We start from the raw sequence: 18,246 nt of genomic DNA, 5'->3' as shown, positions 1-18,246 counted from the left end.
AGTTGTGAGCGTACATCAGTTGCCTGACTCCTTAGAGAGGTGTGAATGTGAGTGACTTACTTAGAAAACTACTCAAACATCATTTCAGATTTCGGGGATTTCCAACTCGAGAAACAAAGAGGCTTACATGACAAGTTGTTAAGTGACATATTTTCATGACCGAGCTTGAAACAGGAAAGTTACGACGCATTAACCAGTAAATAACTTAACACTTTAGCCCTCCTTTTTTGCCTTTATGTGGTGACTTGGTTAGTTACATGTCAGTTGTAGAATAATTTGTTACTTGAATGATAATAGACACTAAAGTTATTTTTCCATAGTGTGTTTGCACAAATGGTTCATTATTGATTAAGTTTTCAGATGTGCACCAGTTTTAAGTAAAGTCCACTTAATTCAGATTTTGGATTCATTAAATCTTGCCATACTGATCTATTTTTTTTCTTACTTCAAAGCTTTATTAAAGGTTACACAGAAAATTGAACTGGTTGTCAGCTACAGATAGTGTTTGTCTTTTAAAAGTGAATAACTTTTATTTCACATCTGAACAATGTAGACGTGTACACGTTTGTGTTATTACTAAAAAAACAGCTTAACTCTTCTTTAGTGTAGGAGCAGGCCGTGTGTTTCGTTTTCCTGACATAATAAAACGGCAAAGGGGGCCCGCTTAGGGTCCACTGTGTTCAGTCTGCAGCGGCCTGGCCCTTTTCAAGCCCAAAGACAATACAGCAAAGCCACAGTCGTTGCATGATGTACTCTATCTGCTGTTCCTCCAGAGCCTCCCTCTGATGGGCCACCTTACAGTTTTCCTTTCGGTTCCGGGTTTCTACGTCACACCACAGAAAATTAAAACCCCTCCACCTGAAGTATGTTGTGACAGTGGACGAGGGGAGACTGTGAAACACGCAGACTGAGCCGGGTGAGATAAAGAAGTCTTTACTATTCATTCGAGATAAATGAAGCAATAAAACGTGTGTCGTAAAACACTGACTTTTCTTTCTCTCAGAAATTCTAACTGCATTCTAGGAAGACCATTTGATGTTTTTCATTGAAGTTTGACAGTGGATCATATTTTGAATTGTAGTGTGTAAAGTCTTCTCTAAACTATAAGAATTCTGTTTATTTCTTCTGTGTTGTCAAAAAGGAGAAGACTGAAGAATGCCACATTTTGGACTGTATGGGTACCAGGAGGAAGTTGTCGAAAGAGCTCTCCAGGGGGAGAACATAATCGTCTGGCTTCCGACTGGAGGTGGGAAGACTCGTGCTGCTGTGTATGTGGCCCAGAGACATCTGCAGACCACACCGAAGGCTAAAGTCGTGGTTCTGGTAAACAAGGTACACACAGGCCGTACACATAAACCGATGAAGCAAAGTGCAAAGACTGGTTTCTTGATTGTTGTTTTTGACTTTAACTTTATAGGTTCACCTTGTAGACCAGCATTATAACAACGAGTTCAAGCCGCACCTGGGCAGCGAGTACACTCTGGTGCCAGTCAGTGGAGAGAATCAGGAGAAGGACTTCTTCGGGAAAGTGGTGAAGAGATCAGACGTGGTCATCTGCACAGCCCAGATTTTGTACAATGCTTTGATTAACATGGAAGAAGCCAAACATGTTGAGCTGTCAGGTCAGTACGAGAGGGCTTCAACATGCGTCATTACGACGGGTCATAATTTGTTTCCCGGTTGCCCTCAAATCAATTTAAACTGCTGATGCGTTCATGGTTGTTCACAGATATCACTCTGCTGATAATCGACGAGTGTCACCACACCAACAACGAGCACGTCTACAACCAGATAATGGCACGCTATGTGGAGAAAAAATTGAGAGGAGAGAAACGGTTACCACAGATCCTCGGTCTGACTGCATCACCGGGGACGGGGGGCGAAAAGATCCTGTGTAATGCTGTGGATCATGTGCTGCAGGTCAGGGCTGAAAAAGTCACCATCAGCGGCCTCAATCATTTTTCATTTCTGAGCTACGACTTCTTCATTATGGAAAAATCATGATCCGGACTATTTTGATTGATATTGAGATCCTGATGATTAAACACTACTAATCATTGATTTTACAACATCTGGATTCACATGCATTTATCCAACTTAAACAGTTGTAATACCGTAAATTCCGTACTATTGAGCGCACCTGGATATAAGCCGCACCGGCTAAAAATAAGTAAATAAATGTATTTGTACATATATAAGCCGCACTTGATTATAAGCCGCAGGTGTCCACGCTATAACAAGAGCTATTTACACAGACGTAGGCTACCGGTAACATCCGCAAATACTGTAGCGTCCGTACGGACGTTAAAGGACGACGAGAGCGTTCAAATAATAACTTAATAACCCGATCACTGTCGGCTGTGACCACGCCGTTTACAGCAGAGAACAACACATGACATGTAACAATCCAACTCTCTCCCCCAGCGTTCTCTCATACAGCCACTCAACACGTTCTCGCTGGTGCATTCACTGACTCTCCACATAATCGGAATTATGAACACATTATCAACTACTGACTTTACAACATGAACCGTTACAATACGAAGCCTAGCCGACGGTGTCTGTAACACGGCTGATGAAAAAGATGACCGTAATATATTTCACAAGAAAAAGTCCATCCATTCACTGCCTCAGAATGACTTCATTACTCACTTCCTCAGTCTCTGTTGTCGCTGTCAGTGTCATCTTAACGTGCAGCAGCTCTGTTAGCTTCTTTGACAGCCAGTTCGATCGCCTTTAACTTGAAAGCTACATCATATGCATTTCTCCGTGTGTTTTCCATGATGAGGGTGCGCGCATGAAGCGCAAAATGACTGATATTAAGATCCGACGTGACGAAGTCAAATGTTTTTGCGGCAGAAGCTCATTGTCCCCCATAAAAAATCCATGCATTAGCCGCACCGGAGTAGAAGCCGCAGTGCTCGAAGTGTGAGAAAAAAGTAGCGGCTTATAGTCCGGAATTTACGGTACTTGAATTCTTAAAGCTCAACATCTTTCTCTGCTTCTTTAACATCTTTCGCTCCCTCTCAGATTTGTGCAAATCTTGACTCGGCCATAGTTTCAACTAAAAACTGTATGCCCGAGCTGAAGGCGAAAGTGCCCCGGCCCGTAAAGAGATTCAACATTGTGAACAAACGGCCTGAGGTAAGATGCTTTTTTTTCTTTCTTCTTAAACCAACGATCTGAAACATTTCTAAAGACAAGCTGACAAGTGAAAGATTAATTACTCGTGTTGAGACTGAACATTTCTCTTATAGGATCCATTCGGGGATCATCTGAAGAGGATGATGCACCAAATCCACGAGTTCATGGTCGTCCCTCAAGACTTCCCACTGAGACAATGTGGCACACAAGAGTATGAGATGGATGTGGTGTTGCTCGAGAAGCGAGGTAAGAACACCGTTTCTGTTGAGAAGCGGTCGATTCAGCGCGTTTCCTCTGGCGTGACAAGAACACACGCGGATGCGCGCGCGCGCTTAACTTGTTTGTTTCGTTTAGGAGTGAAAGACAACAACAGAATGCTAGCAAGATGTGCGCTCCACCTCAGACAGTACAACGACGCCCTGCTCATCAATGACACCCTACGAATGATCGATGCATATCGCTCTCTGAACGAGTTCTACATCTCCAAGGTTGACGCAGCTTATGATGGAACAGACATCTTCCTGCTGGGACTTTTCCAAGGTACAAAATCTAGATATAAAGGCTTTTATTTGAACGTTGGGCTTCGGGAGGATTAATTATGTTAACGCAGTACTGTTAACTTTTTGCTATGCATGCAATAATTAATATCACTGTCACTAAAGAGAATCAGGTGGAGCTGAGGACTCTGGCAAGCAATCCTGTCTATGAGAACCCGAGGATGTCTGAACTTGAGAGCGTCCTGCGCGATCAATTTAATCCAAGTTTGCAATCAAAAGGGATCATCTTCTGTAAAACCCGCAAGAGCACCTGCTGCCTACATGACTGGGTGCTCAACAATCAGGCCTTACAGCGAGCTGGCATCAAGGCGGCCATTCTCACCGGGGCCGGAAACAGCATCAGCCACATGACACTGGTGTGTTGCTAAATTTTCCTAACAAATTAGCTACAAAGCATTCCCACTCAGATACTAAGTATGTATGTATGTACTGATGTGTGTCTGTTCCTATGACTTAGTCCTTCCATGCTTTTTATTGACTTGCAGAATGCGCAGGAAGACACAATCCGCAATTTCCGCGAGGATACACTAAACCTCCTGATCTCCACCAGTGTGGCTGAAGAAGGCCTCGACATACCTCAGTGCAACCTGGTGGTCCGCTATGGGCTGCTCACGAATGAGATCGCTCAGCAGCAGGCCAGCGGAAGAGCCCGAGCGAGAGACAGCCAGTACTCAGTGATTGCCGAGGAAGGAGGGCCAGAAATGCGCAGAGAGAAAACCAATGAATGTCTCGAAGAGTTGACTGGACAAGCCATTGCTAAGGTCCAAGAGATAAGCGCTGAAGAGTTTCGCAGAAAGGTGGGAGTGTGGTTACTTCCTCATCATTTACGCTCGCTGCCTTAAGTTTCTACTATCACCTTTATTTCTTTTTTTGTTTCCAGATAACTGAGCTACAAAAGAAAGCAGTTGATTTAAGAAAAATACAAGAGATCCGAAAACTGGAAAAGAGGAGCCGGAATCCTACTTCCAGTGTCGAGCTTTTATGTCGGAACTGTTTTACGCCTGTGGCTTCTGCCAGTGACATTAAACTTGTTGACAAAGCACATTATGTCAACGTCAGTCCTGAATTTAAGTAAGCTTAAACTATTGTATTGTAGAAAAGTCAATATGTTTATGTAAGACATTACAAAATGTTTTGTTTTTCTAATGATGGCTCATCTCTACTCCAGGAAACACTACAAGGTCGGTGAACAGGTGACAATAGGAAAGACTTTTGAGGACTGGGAGCCTGGCTGTGGCATCAGCTGCAACAGCTGCAGCGAGGTAAAATAAGTCACCAGTCAAATGTCTTTAATCCCAGAGTAACGCAGTAAACAAATAGAGCTGTTTAATGATCTGAATGCTCATAGTGGGGTCTGGCTTTTCATTTTCTTTTGTTATAATTTACAGCACTGGGGATATGAGATGATTTTCAAGAAGACTTGCCTGCTGCCCAATGTAGCCATTAAGCACTTTATCATGAAGACCCCTGAAGGCCAAATAACTGCTAAGAAGTGGAAGGATGTGCCTTTCACTGTTGAGGATTTCCGCTTCAAAGAATACTACCAGGACAACTTCTCCGACTCTGACTAGGTTTAAAGGATCAGTACTTTAAATGGCTGTTTGACTGTTTTTAGTTTTAAACTATAGAATATGTCATTGTCCTTTCTAGTTTTAACCTTTGCTAGCTAACATGCATTAAATTGTGCTGCTGGGCCGGTGGGGCAGGATCATGAAATTAGCACGAAAGCTTTGTTTTACATGCGGTTCGAAGTCCTTTTGCATACCTTTGAATTTATTGTCATTCATGTTAAATCAAGCAGAAACAAAGACCCACGCTTGTTATGTCATCACAAAGAGCTTTCACATTGACTTGTAGCTATACATACACATATATATGTCTGGACACGGTGGGTATCGATTAAGAATCAGAAATAATGAACAATATTTTATGTACAAATCAACATCATAAAATTAATTTCAAATATATGTAATTGTATTTATAAGAAACACATTTATAAGCAGAGGAAATCTTCCTAAGAATACCATCTGGAAATGTAATTCACGTTTTTAAGTAATCATTTTGCTTTTAGTAACCACTAGGTGTCAGTGTTGGATTGCGAATCCAGTCCACACTCTGCCACCTCTATTGATTGTTCTTCAACTGATGCCAAAGACAAAAAAAAAGTCTGTTTATATCATGCTATAAGATTATGGGTAAGGGATTTGTAACACTTGCCATACTCTGCCGGTGTACCCGTGAGCAAGGCACTCACAGCATCTCATTTGTGGCCTGTTTGTGATGGTTGGTTACAGCCTCCACAACACCTGGAAAAGCTGAATGTACCTTTTTCAAAGATTTGACCACATGGGTACTGAAATAAACAGCAGTGTCTTTTTTTGTGGAACACTGTTTTATTTATTTCTAGATGAAAAAATTATCTAAGTGTTTTAAAAAAAAAAAAAAAAGACTGCACAGCTTACTGTGCTCCTCCTGCGTCACTGGATCAATACGTTTGTGCATATCAGCTTGGATCATTTAACACAAAGCGATCTAAATAGATTCACTAATTCATTCGACTTGCAAAAAGTCATTTTACACCCGGCATCTGAAGAAAAATGTTATTGCATAATGTCACCGTTACCCAGTATCCTTATTGCTTGATTTTAGCAATACCCCACAGACAAATTTAGAAAGCTAATCACAGATGCTGCCTTCACTGAAAAAAAAATGACAGTTTCATTTTGCTGCTGTTTGCTTACATTAAATTAACAGCATACAGCAGTGCAGCTTTAATTATAATGAGCAGCTTCCAAAACAAACCCAGATGATAAATCTAAATCAACTGGAAGTCCTTAATTTTAGGCTGGCAGCTGTATGGGGGTGTACTCACTATTGAATCACAACACATCTTTGTGGGATTCTCAGGGCAAAACATGATGAGGTTTGGCTCACTGTGTCACATGTGCCGTAATCCTTTCGAATCTGGCAGAGAGCTGGAGCCAGTGGTGCAGCCGTGGACGTAATCACACTAAAAACAGACTCTGTTCGGCTGTCATGCCTGCCTCACATTCAGGCAGAAGTGGAGGAGCCGTACAGTGTATGATTTACTCTGATCTGGCACAGGCCCTATAATCAACACTGATTACTTCCCTTTACTACCCAGCTCAACACCCCATGCATCTTAATTACAATTAACTCTCTTCTGATATCAAAGCTGCTTGGAGTGGTTGCACAAAGGATAACAAGGTGTAATGTGTAGGTGTGTTTGTTTGAATTTAGAAAATGCTACTTGCATTTATAATACATTTTGTATCATTGGTATCAAGGACCAAGGGTCTTTCACATTACAGCCATACTTTAAAACAAGAGTAATATACCACACAGTATAATAAGAAGCTCAATTCTTACATGGTATTGTTCAATTCATGTCTATTTAACATTACTACGTGATTTCACAATAGCAAAAGGAATCCTCCCCAGGCAAGTTCAACTTAAGCTTTGGAAAACACAAATCACTGTTAAGTGTAGATGAAATAACATCCAATAAAATAGAATAGTTTTTTAAAATTATTTAAATTGAATTTTTCTGCAAAAAGGCCAAAGCATAGCTTGCATCTAGGCTGCAGCTATTTTCCCCATTTTGTTAGGTGTGAATTTATCTCTGATCTATCTGATTTACCTTTTGATCTCTTGGAAATAAGAATGAGCACATTCACCACTGATTGTTTACATTTCGTTATAAATGAATTAAAACATTGTGTATGTTTGTCTTTGATCTCATTAAAATAGAGTTGAATGTTATCTTAGTGTCTGACAGGTAGCCTACTATATATTAGCAAGGTGACCTGGCGACCTGGAAGTATTTAAGTGGGCCTATAGGAGGGTCCACCACAGCAACTTTTAAGTATCCAGTTGGCACTATAACTAACCTACCCATCCAAAAACAAAGTGAAGGGTAAGGCTATGGCGAAAACGTGGCGCATTGTGGGAGACCTCATAATGAAGCTCTTAACAGGTGAGCGTTTCCTTTTAAAAAACGTGAATTGGAAGCAAATTCATTTCCTGCACGTAAATCTACCTTGCTCTGATGTTCTTCAAGGCGAATTTGTTAACCAGGCGAATTTCTCCTTAAAATCTACACAATCAGAGTCGAAAACGTACCTTGTTTTACTCAAGGCGATGGTTTCCAGCAGTCTGGCGCAGGTGGCTTCAGGTGTCGGCTGTTGTGTGCCCTCTGTGCTGTTTAAATTTGTCGTATTTGTTACTCTTTTAAACTTTTGTTGCTGTAAGGAACCCTGAATTTAGAAAAAAAAAAAGGTCCTCGTCCTTGAATCTAAAGACGACATAACGCATTATTATTTGTTCTACGTATTGTCCCAGAATGCAACACTATAGGTCTAGCACACCTACAAAAAAATACCTTGCATTCCTATTAAATAAATATAAATAGAGGTATATATTTTGGGTTAAGTGTTTATGTGTTACAATGAAAATATTATTTTTATTAGGTATAATATTGAGTGCTGCAACAAGGTCATTACAGCGCTCAAACATTTAGCCTATCAAAATTCAGCACATTAAACTTCTGGGTCATTATCAGAGATTTTACTTTTCCCCCCATGTAGTGTAGGATAATATTGTTATTGGTGTTAATACTATTGTTATTAATGAATCTTTTTAACTTGCTGTTATTGCTTGATGAATGTAGACTCCTGCATGTGACACCTGCTCTTTACAGACAGAGCTAAACCAGCACCACCAGGTGATTTTATTTTGTCTTGGTTGGTCCTGTCAACCTCCAGTTTTTTTGAACAGACACACAGACACAGCTGCTTTCACTTGTGACCAGTGCTCACACATGACACAAACAGCGACAACGAGCGATATGTTTAACAGAAGAGCAGGCTGGTCTCGAGGACGGCACGGACAGCTTTACTTGTCGGGCAGCTGTGTGTCTGTCTGAGGGCTTGCTGTGCTGCTTGTCAGGCTGCTTGTCAAGATTTCACGCTCTATTCTCATGGAAGCTGCAGTGGATCAGGGGACTATAAGAGATGCCTCCTTGCCTGTGTGGATATACAGTATTAGCTTTGTTTGGAAACTTTGAATCAGGTCAATTGTGTATTTGGGGCAATACAAAAGCTGCTACAGGAAGTGTGCATCTTTGTTATTGAGCTTCTCATTTGGTTGAGGATGTTGGTCTGGAAAGTGGATTTTGGTGTCAGCGAGTAAAGAGTTACTTACCCTTTTCATGTGATTTGATAGAGCAGATAAAAGACACGTCTTCCTGTCTGCCACTTTGTGACGTAGCCTCTCTCTGCTCCTCACTGTGTTCTCCCTTTCTCCGGCCTTCTCTTGACGGAGCTACTAGCAAGATTTATAAAACATACAGACAAGAAAATCCCAATTATTTCTTGAGCAGAATCTTTGACACCGTCCTTTGTAGGTAAATGAATTTACTTTAAAAACAAGTGCAGCTAAGTAGTAAATGTAGTGCCTCAGATATTGACTGCCATTCTCCCTCTGCCTCAGCCTCTGACTGCAGGTTGTGTAGCTCTAATCCCTGCTATTAATCCCTGTTTAGGCAGTTTGAGTCATTCTGGCTGGTCGGGATTATTGAAGCCTTGACAGGGCATAGATTTTTTACTCTTCCTTACACTGATCACTGACGAATGATTTAGTGCAGCTATATGTTGACTGAAACTGTGGTGGTGAAACAATACGTCAGAAAATACATTTTGGAGCCAATACAGTGGGCTGAGTGCGAACTGATGTGCAAACTTTTCACGTGTATTTAGTTATTTTCCTGAGAAAGATGGAGTGTGGTAGCACTTGTGTTTGTGTGAGAGAGACCATATTCTCATGGCATAGAATGCTTTTTATTGGCTGATACGATCGTACAAAAGGAAACCAGAAGCATTAAACTGAAACTGATTGTCCCCGAGGTCAGGGCTGTGTGTATCGATTATTTCATGAAAACTCAGCACAGTATGGCAGTTAAAGCTCTAGACATTCGAGCACATTGATGCCCATTATCAACTTTACAAATGAGAACAATCTGAAAAAAAATAAATAGAAAACAACTTGAAGAGCGTGTGGTCCAGACAGTGATTCATCTAACTGAAGATGAAACTTAAATGAAAAGAAAGAGGGGGAATAGAAAAAAGAGATTATAGGAGGGTGAAATGAGGAGGGCTAAGAATACCTCCGACTGTAAAGGAGGGGGAGCTTGAACTACAGAGAAGGAGCGGCAATGTATGTGCTGGAGAAGGAATATTGCCCAACAAAAGTGGAGTCATTCATCATCTGTAACCTTGCCAGGCTGGTCCGGACACAGTGCCGACTCCCAGAAATCTGATGGAAACAGAAAGAGACAACAACTGTCTCATAAGGCCGTTAGATAAACACTGTTACAATCCCCAAAGCAGCCGAGTCATACCATGGAAAAGGCTTGTTTCTGTGTACCAGTTGGAGCTGGAGATAAGCAGAGGGCTCATTTAGCATAAAAAGATTTCTGGAGATTTATGAGGCTCTGGTACAGCAAGGTATTGATCTCTTTCCTGTATCCGAGACAGGAGAAGGAGACTGGAGGAAAAATCTGTGGTTTGCTCAGATTTTACAATTAAGCTGTTGTTTCCACAGTGACGAACTGGAAGCCAAGACCAGGTGATGCAAGTCGGTGCAATACAAACTTTAGATAGCATAGAAATCAAAAGAATCACAACATCAGGTATTACAGCAGTGTTTGGGATATTTTTAAGTTCACAAAAGTCCAAAATTCTCCTCTGCATCAGCGTGGTGGCAGAGGTCAAATAGCCACTTGTTTTGGTTGCTGCAGTAGCAGATTTTTGGATGTAAAGGTTTGCAGTTTACACACAATGTCTGCTTATCCAAATTATAAACAGTCATCTCACTCTCAGCCCTGTGTTAAATGGCTATGAATTTGAAATAACATCAACGGCTTTGCCCTGATGGGTGTACCAGGGAGTGGGATGAACTGATGAGCTTTGCTAAACTGGAAGCCAGAGTTAAGATAAGATAGATCTCATTACACCGGTTAAGATCGCTTTGCAGGTGTCGAGTGAGGAATCAAGTAAAATTAACTTAGGAATGAACATCAAAAGTCATTTCCTACCTGCACTTCTCTCTCGTGTCATTTGACATTTAGAACAAGGGGAGGCTTATTGGTGGGCTCCACGGTCAAAGTTGTCGATGGCTTCGAGGCGGCTGGCCTTTAAAGAGGTGGCACACTGGCATCCCTCTTTTCAAAATCATCTTGACAGTGAACACAACGGTGCACAGTTACTGCCATGCTGTTTGGATTTTTTGATTTTTTGTTTGATTTACCTGTCCCTGAAAACCTTAAAACCTTTATCCTCTAATGTTTCATCTTTTTCTGTCCTTTTCATCACATTTTCCTCCATTGCTCCTCACACTAAATGGGGAAACAAACTCTTACTGTATGCTGTAGTACACCGTGTGATTACATTAGTTATGATCACAGCCTTGACTTAAGATTGTCAATGGCATATTTTTCGTATGTCGGGGTAATGTTACATTTAAAACTGAATCTAAAGCAGGTTTATAAGGGCCATTTAGTATCCTATTAGTAGACGAATCTTTCAATAATCGATGACGAGTCGACCAAAAATGTAATTAGTTGCAAACCCGGAATCAATTTGAAGAATAATTTCCATTGTCATTGAGCCTCATCATTATTGACGGCATATGATCAACATCCACAAAACCAACAGCAGCATACTCCCGCAAACTTTGGAGCCATTGATCAAAGAGGGAGACCTCGGCATGCAGCTTTGCCTAATAGAGGCACTACATTATCTGTAGGCCAGTTTTGACATTTTCCAATTACAAAGAGCTCCATACCTCTGTCACCACCCTGCCCTGAACGCGAGCGACTAAACCGCAGCAGTGCATCCACACGCTCCTCCACCTTATCAGTAGACGGCAACTAGCAACTGTGTTTCACCTTTTTTTGTGCTGATTGCGCAGAATTTTACTGAACGTTTGTTCCCATGCTGAATATTGCCCACCCCACCCCCACCCGCCCTTTTTCTGCATCCCTCAAAATGTCTATTCCTGTTGTTAGTGGTACAGCCGCTTTTCTCTCCTCTCTCCACAAATGTTCAAATTATAGGTTTTTGTGCCTAAGTAGAAGAGCGAGTCATGCTTCGCAAGACAGAGCATAGCAAAACATCTGACTCCTGCCAAGGACAGGAAACAAAGCAGGCTCATTTTTTGCAACAAAAAAAAAAAAATCTATTCTTTTGTCCTCAGCCATGGTGTGCTTTCTTTGTGCGCCCCGTCAGTCTCCCTCCAGCTGCAGTCTTCACTCAATTGTTCCTGAGAGACGACGTGCTTGTCAATCTTTTCCCTTTCAATAGCTAATGGTCTATCTATCCCCTTCTGCCCAACAGTCGGGCCAATTAATTCGATCAAGCTGTTAAAAGTCATTTTCGATCACAGCAGGAGGGGAGTGCCAGACTGACAGTGTGGACACAAAGTCATTGTTTGGAGAGGAACAACACTGAGTAAACCAAGGTACATTAGCCCCAGTGGATTCAGAAGTAATTTCATACCTAGACCTATCAATTATTTATTTTGTGTCCATCATTTCCTTGTTATTTCTACTCCGTCACACATGCCTGTGTGCTTTTGCAGTTGCAACCAGTAAAGTCAGGCTGTGACATGTTGACAAAGTGAAAACACATCAGAGGCTGAGCAATGGATCATTTCACTCTGCTGTGTGGCCTTGATATGTGTGTTGAGGACGGCTTGTCTACTTCCAGGTGTCCTACTATTACTGTATTCCTATTTTTTTTTAAACTTTTTTTTTTTTTTTTGCCTGAACAGTTTGCCTTTGGCTTTCTAAAAGACACCCTCTGTCACAAGTGCACCGAAAGATGATGAGCTGTCCATATGCTGTTAGCCCACGAGTTGGCGTGAAATGCATTTTCTTTTTGCTGATGTAAGCTAGACTTACTCCTCAACGCAGGCCTTTGATGTCGCTCTTCATTGTCTTGCAGAGCTGCAGAAAATTGGGAACGGGAAGATGGAGGGAGCGTTAGCAAAGGGGAGAAGACGTGGAGGACGAGAGCGATGTGCAGCACATCAGGGTTTTTCTGGGACAAGAGCACACGGAAATGAACTAGCCTTGCATGACCTGCATGCGGGAGCTCGCTTTCCAAGTATGAGAATATACTGTACAGGGAACAAACAGAGAACACTTGTTATTAAAAATACAAGAGAACAAATAAGAGTTTGACTCACTAGAAAGCCTCAAGTTTAATATTTGTACATAGTCCTCCAGGCCCACGCTGCCTGACACCATCAACAGCTCTACTGTAAGTCAGAGAAAACACTCAAACTTTGGAGAATTACTCAAAAACCCACTCACTCGCCCTTAAAAGCGCATTAGTCCCTTGGATGTTTAAAGAGTGAAGTTTTAATGGCAGCACAATGTTTTGGTTTGAAGCTTAGATGGCTTGAAAAAAAGAAGAAAAAGGCTCTTTTCTCTCCCCGCTTGTAAGTGCTTTCTCTGCATCTTACAATGAACACCAACTTTGTCTTTTTTTCCCTGTGCTGATAAATCATAATGACTGTTTGAACATCCTTTTTTTTTTTGACTTACGAGAGTACAAAGAGTGTGTTCTGCTAGGTCAATAAGCCAATTTCTTCTCTTTTGTGTATCCTGGAAAGTGGAATGAGCATTTCTGACATTTGCATCTTTTTGTGGATGTTTGAATGTTTCATCCATATTTCAAGATGTGACGTTTACTTCGTAATACGTGGCTTTTTATCATGACTAACTTGTCACACAGATCAGCTCTTTTGGTTATAGCGTATATATTTCATCATCATGTCCTTCAGCTGATGAAGTATGTCTTCTTCTACTGAAAATAAGCTGTTAATCACAACATGATATATGGCTGTTCGTAGTGAGCAGGCTAATCCTTGGAGGAAAAGGAGCAGTTGCATTTGAATTTATGTAGCTGAGCGTTTTCCTTTTTTAAATTGAGAACAAGAAGAAGTCCAATCCAGAAAATGGGAGCTGTCAATTCTATCCAAATGATAAGCAATGAATGAAGGCTGCATTCTCCCCCTGCACTCATGCTCAGGTGGAGTAGACAGACAGAGAGAGAGAGAGAGAGAGAGAGGTGGGATTTGTGAATGCAGCGTGGCAGGTCGGACTCGTGAAAGTGGGTTTGCTCTGGCGGGAAATGGCTATTTACGTAGCTGAAAATGGAAGTGGGCCTTTCTGACATTTTCATAGCCCTGCAGGCAAGAGTAACCTTCAGCAGAAAACAGAACGATTAAGAAATGGGAGGGGGCCATGTGGGGAGAGGCAGAGAGAGAGAGAGAGAGAGAGAGAGAGAGAGAGAGAGATGAGAGAGAGAGAGAGAGAGAGTGAGAGAGAGAGAGAGAGAGAGAGAGAGAGAGAGAGAGAGAGAGAGAGAGAGAGAGAGAGAGAGAGAGAGAGAGAGAGAGAGAGAGAGAGAGAGAGAGAATGTATGGGATGGGAGACACAAATGATGAAGACTGAACCTGAGAGAAAGATGGATAGAAGTATACAAAGTGCTTTAGAGGTCATGAAGAGATTTGACGTAAACAAACACAGAATGTCAGGGAGAAAATGAACGCAGTAATTGAAGATAAACCTGGACAGCTGTAAAAATATGGACTACATCTTCAGGAGTAAAGTTCATGAAACAACATATTTCAACCCAGAGTTAACCCTTGTGGATCTAAACTGGGGAGCAGAGGAGGACACTCGATTATTAATGTTAACATTGACATGTCAATGAGACGGGTGTGAAGTGGACCATTATAGTGCAGCACCACAGATGCCACTTAACTTAACAGTCAACTAAAATTGTAGCGAAAAGGTCTGATAAAACTAAGGAAATTGTCTTTTTTATCAGTAATCAGCAGAAACTCCCATGGAACTTTTTAGGAGAGCTGTGGCAGTTGTTCATCATTAAAATAGTTTATTTCTATTTGGGAAATTAGGGATTATAACTGGCAGTTCTAAGTCTCTTCATTAAAGGTGTGTGACATTATAGTTAGTTTACGCTCACAAATGTATCATTTTTGACACATTTCTACCTCTGCTTCCCAGGAACAAAGTCAGTCATCTACAATACATAAGACGGACCCAGTGTAAAAACAAGATCGAGCTCGTGCCCTCTTCAATGTGTGGGGCTGGGAATGTGTTGCACCCAATTAAGATTTAAAAGTATTTAAAAAGTCACATGAAAGTGATTTTAGATTGATTGTCAATGTTAAGGTTAACATTCCACACCATAATGATCTTTTCAAACTTTACCTGCTTCTATCAGAACACTGCTGCATTCTGAACCATCAGCTGAAAATGTCTTCTTTGGCAGACCTGCAGGTACTGTGGTACTGTAATGCTCACACTGTACAACTAGGTTGAGCACTCACTGTGTATGAGTGAAATCAGCATTCATAATTGTAGATCTTTAAACTATGATATGCTTTGAAATCTTTGAACAAATGTAAAAGTTACTTGTGAACTAAGTGATCGACCAATAGTCTGTCAGGCTAAACTAACATTAGCGTCTCTAAAATGATGCTGCTAGCATGGCCTCAGAAACAGGCTAACGACCTGGGCAGGTTGTTTGGACATCACAGGGTCGCCAGCAGTGACAGAATAATTCAGTCTCACACCTATAAGCACTTTAGTTTCCAGCTCATTGGACCTGCATGTCTTCAGACCGTGGGTGTAAAATCAAAACCAGCATAAACAAATCTACAAAACACAATGAAGACATAGACAAAAAAAAACACAATAATTCAGTAAAATGATTTAAATTGCAATAATCGAAGGCCTGTAGGGGGTACTTTGTTTTATAGACTTCTCAGTAATAGTGAAAACCGCTTAATTTAGTTTGCAAAAAAAAAAGTTAATAGGTTGCTTGGGGAAATTACCAGGAGATCAAGAAACGGAAATCAGGAGAAATTGTGAGAGAAAATCAAAGATGTAGCCTACATGTGTCTGTGTAGCCAAAGGAGGACTGATTCTATCAGTAGATTCAGCTTTGACCAATGACTCTTTGCTGAGCCACAGAGATTATAGATTATTTTCATTGCATGCACTGTTTCTTTAATAGACTTACAATGTTTCCACAAGAAGAAACTTTGCAAATATATTCAACTAATTTTTGGATTTTCATTCCAATAAATCTGCCCCTCTGTCTCTGTCTTGTAATTGTGTGATTCATGAGCTCTGACTGTTTCATTACTTTTGAATAGGCTGATAAGTTCTAAAATGGAGATATCAATGCAGCTATTACTGGAGTCTAGATTCATTTTTTTCACTGTATGATTCAGCTTTTGTTTTCTCCCAAGGCTATTCAGGGATTAAGAATATTTTTAGATTATTATCAATTGGTGATTCACACTAACTTTGAGGACACATGTTTGTGTATTTGAAGCCCTATAACAAGAAGTTTAAAGTGGCAAAACATGAAATATGAGAAACTTTTAGTTTTTTTTTTTTTTCAAAGTTATTAAATCAGAATATTGGTATCAATGTACAGGTATCTATTTAAAGACATAAAGATGGATTAAAAAGAAAAGCATACATCTACAGAGAGGGCTAACACTAGTACATTTCTCCCCAGCTACAGAGAGCAACCTACAGTAGAAGAGGTGTGAGGATTTATCCTGAGTGTCACTTTGTCTTTGAAACCTGTAGAGACCAGGTATGCCATCATCTATAATGTAGGTTTGAGAGTAAAAAAGCCTCACGAAAGTGAAGAGCTGTACTGGACTCTTATGCAAGGTCAATGCTAAGCCTGTGACTCTGTGCAGACTTTGTACAGTGAACTATTTTTAGAGAAATATTTCACATAAGCTATACCTTCCAGAGGGAGTGCTCTGTGGAAGGTATCGGTGTTCACCTCGGCAGCAGACTCCTCTGTGTAAAAAAGTGTGGAAACAGACATTTCTACTTATGAATATGTATAGCTGTTGCTTCCTTGTCTCCCTGAAGGATGTGCGTCTGATAAGTGTGTCTACATAGTGTGTGTGTGTGTGTGTGTGTGTGTTTGGAGGCTTGGTTCCTACTCTGTTCCTACACTGCGCTGTGTCTTTCTCAGGGAGGAAATACCGTGAAAGTCAGCAGCAGCACTGGGAGGTTAATGCTAAGTTATAACTCACACAGGACAGTATGGCTGCAGGTGCTGTTAGCATATGGCAGCACTCAGAGTGACCTCTAATTTGGTCCTTTTTTTAACGGTTTAGATTAGATAGAGTCAGAGATCTGGGAGAGAGAAAGTGGAAAAAAAGACTTGCAGGAAAGGAGCCAAAGGTCAGACTCAAACATGGGCTGCCCGCTTGGAGGACCACAGACTCTGAACATGGGGCGTGGCCTAACCACGTGGCTGCCGGCGCCCCGACTCTGTCATTTCTGTCACAACATGAACACCACAGCAAATAATGTTTAAGGTGAGCAAAACTGATCAATACACAAATACAAACAGTCGTTCAATCACAATGGAGCCCTTTGTTTCTTGTTTAATATTTTACCCTGCAGACACTAAACGTATGTTTTCTTCTTGAAAGTACATCAATTTTAAAATTTTGACCTGGTGTTGATTTCAGCACTAACAATCAATAATTGACACAGGACACATAACTGACCTAATTATTTACATTTGGTACAATGTTGTCTCTCGTGTAAATAAAGAAAAAAAGTTCTGAACAAGTTAGGAATATAAGGAAAAAGTTAGAAAAAAAACAAACGTTTTTAATACAAAAAAACCTTGATTGAAGTTTCACCATCTAACCTTAAACTTAAGATCAGCATAGACCGACCTGTATTTTATTAAGTCAAGTATGAAATTGTATATTCCTCTTTGATTATGCCACAGTTTTCTGATATGGAAGCAAATGTCTCACCTCCCTGTTCAGCTCTCCTCTTCAGTCGTGATTCTTCATTTAGTAACTGTCACTCACATGTGAATCTGTTTCACTGCAGGCATGTAGAAAATTGATCAAGTCTAGATTGACAACTCGGTCTGACTAACGGTATCTGTGGTGCAGATTATCAAATCCTCTTCCAGGAAATCAATCAATGTCTGAGGAAATGTTGAAGTGTTTCCCTGTTTGTTTGCTTTTATGTGTCTTTTCCCTTTATGCTCTTTTCTTAATTATATGCTGCCTTCTCATTGCAGCCTTTTTTTTCCTCAATGGTTGGTAAAGATATTGATCTTTTTTTCTAATTCTGCAGGATCATTTGAATTAAAGCCAACACCAAGAGCAAGTTACCATGCATGGTCCAGTGGATTATGCGATTTTAGGCGACCTCCCTATTTACTTTTTTTTTTTCTTTTTTACTCTCAGGAATATTAAATCCACTACTCATCCCCCAGGGAGCTTTGGCATCATAGAGCAGAAACCAACTATATAGCAGTGAAATGGTACTATACACTAAACCCTGAAACATCACTGTTGAGAAATTCATTTAAAGAGAAACTCAATCTGTATTCAGTTGTAGTCAGTGAAAACAACCGTTCCTCTT

The 18,246-nt window shown here is 40.8% G+C and overlaps 1 protein-coding gene across 1 annotated transcript; it reads left to right on the top strand.

Annotated features, from left to right (window-relative positions):
• Nucleotides 1–490: 490 nt before the first annotated feature.
• Nucleotides 491–6,087, top strand: dhx58 (DEXH (Asp-Glu-X-His) box polypeptide 58). The gene is made up of 12 exons (XM_079366708.1): nucleotides 491–916; nucleotides 1,142–1,332; nucleotides 1,418–1,622; nucleotides 1,730–1,920; nucleotides 3,031–3,144; nucleotides 3,258–3,390; nucleotides 3,499–3,684; nucleotides 3,807–4,057; nucleotides 4,187–4,498; nucleotides 4,582–4,772; nucleotides 4,870–4,963; nucleotides 5,090–6,087. The coding sequence occupies exons 2-12, from the start codon at nucleotides 1,156–1,158 to the stop codon at nucleotides 5,270–5,272; spliced, it is 2,037 nt and encodes a 678-aa protein (XP_079222834.1). The 5' UTR covers nucleotides 491–916; nucleotides 1,142–1,155; the 3' UTR covers nucleotides 5,273–6,087.
• The last annotated feature ends 12,159 nt before the right edge of the window (nucleotides 6,088–18,246 follow it).

This window comes from Symphodus melops, assembly GCF_947650265.1.
Source record: "Symphodus melops genome assembly, chromosome: 17".
NCBI lineage: Eukaryota > Metazoa > Chordata > Actinopteri > Labriformes > Labridae > Symphodus > Symphodus melops.
This window is presented reverse-complemented; position numbering and strand designations above follow the sequence as displayed.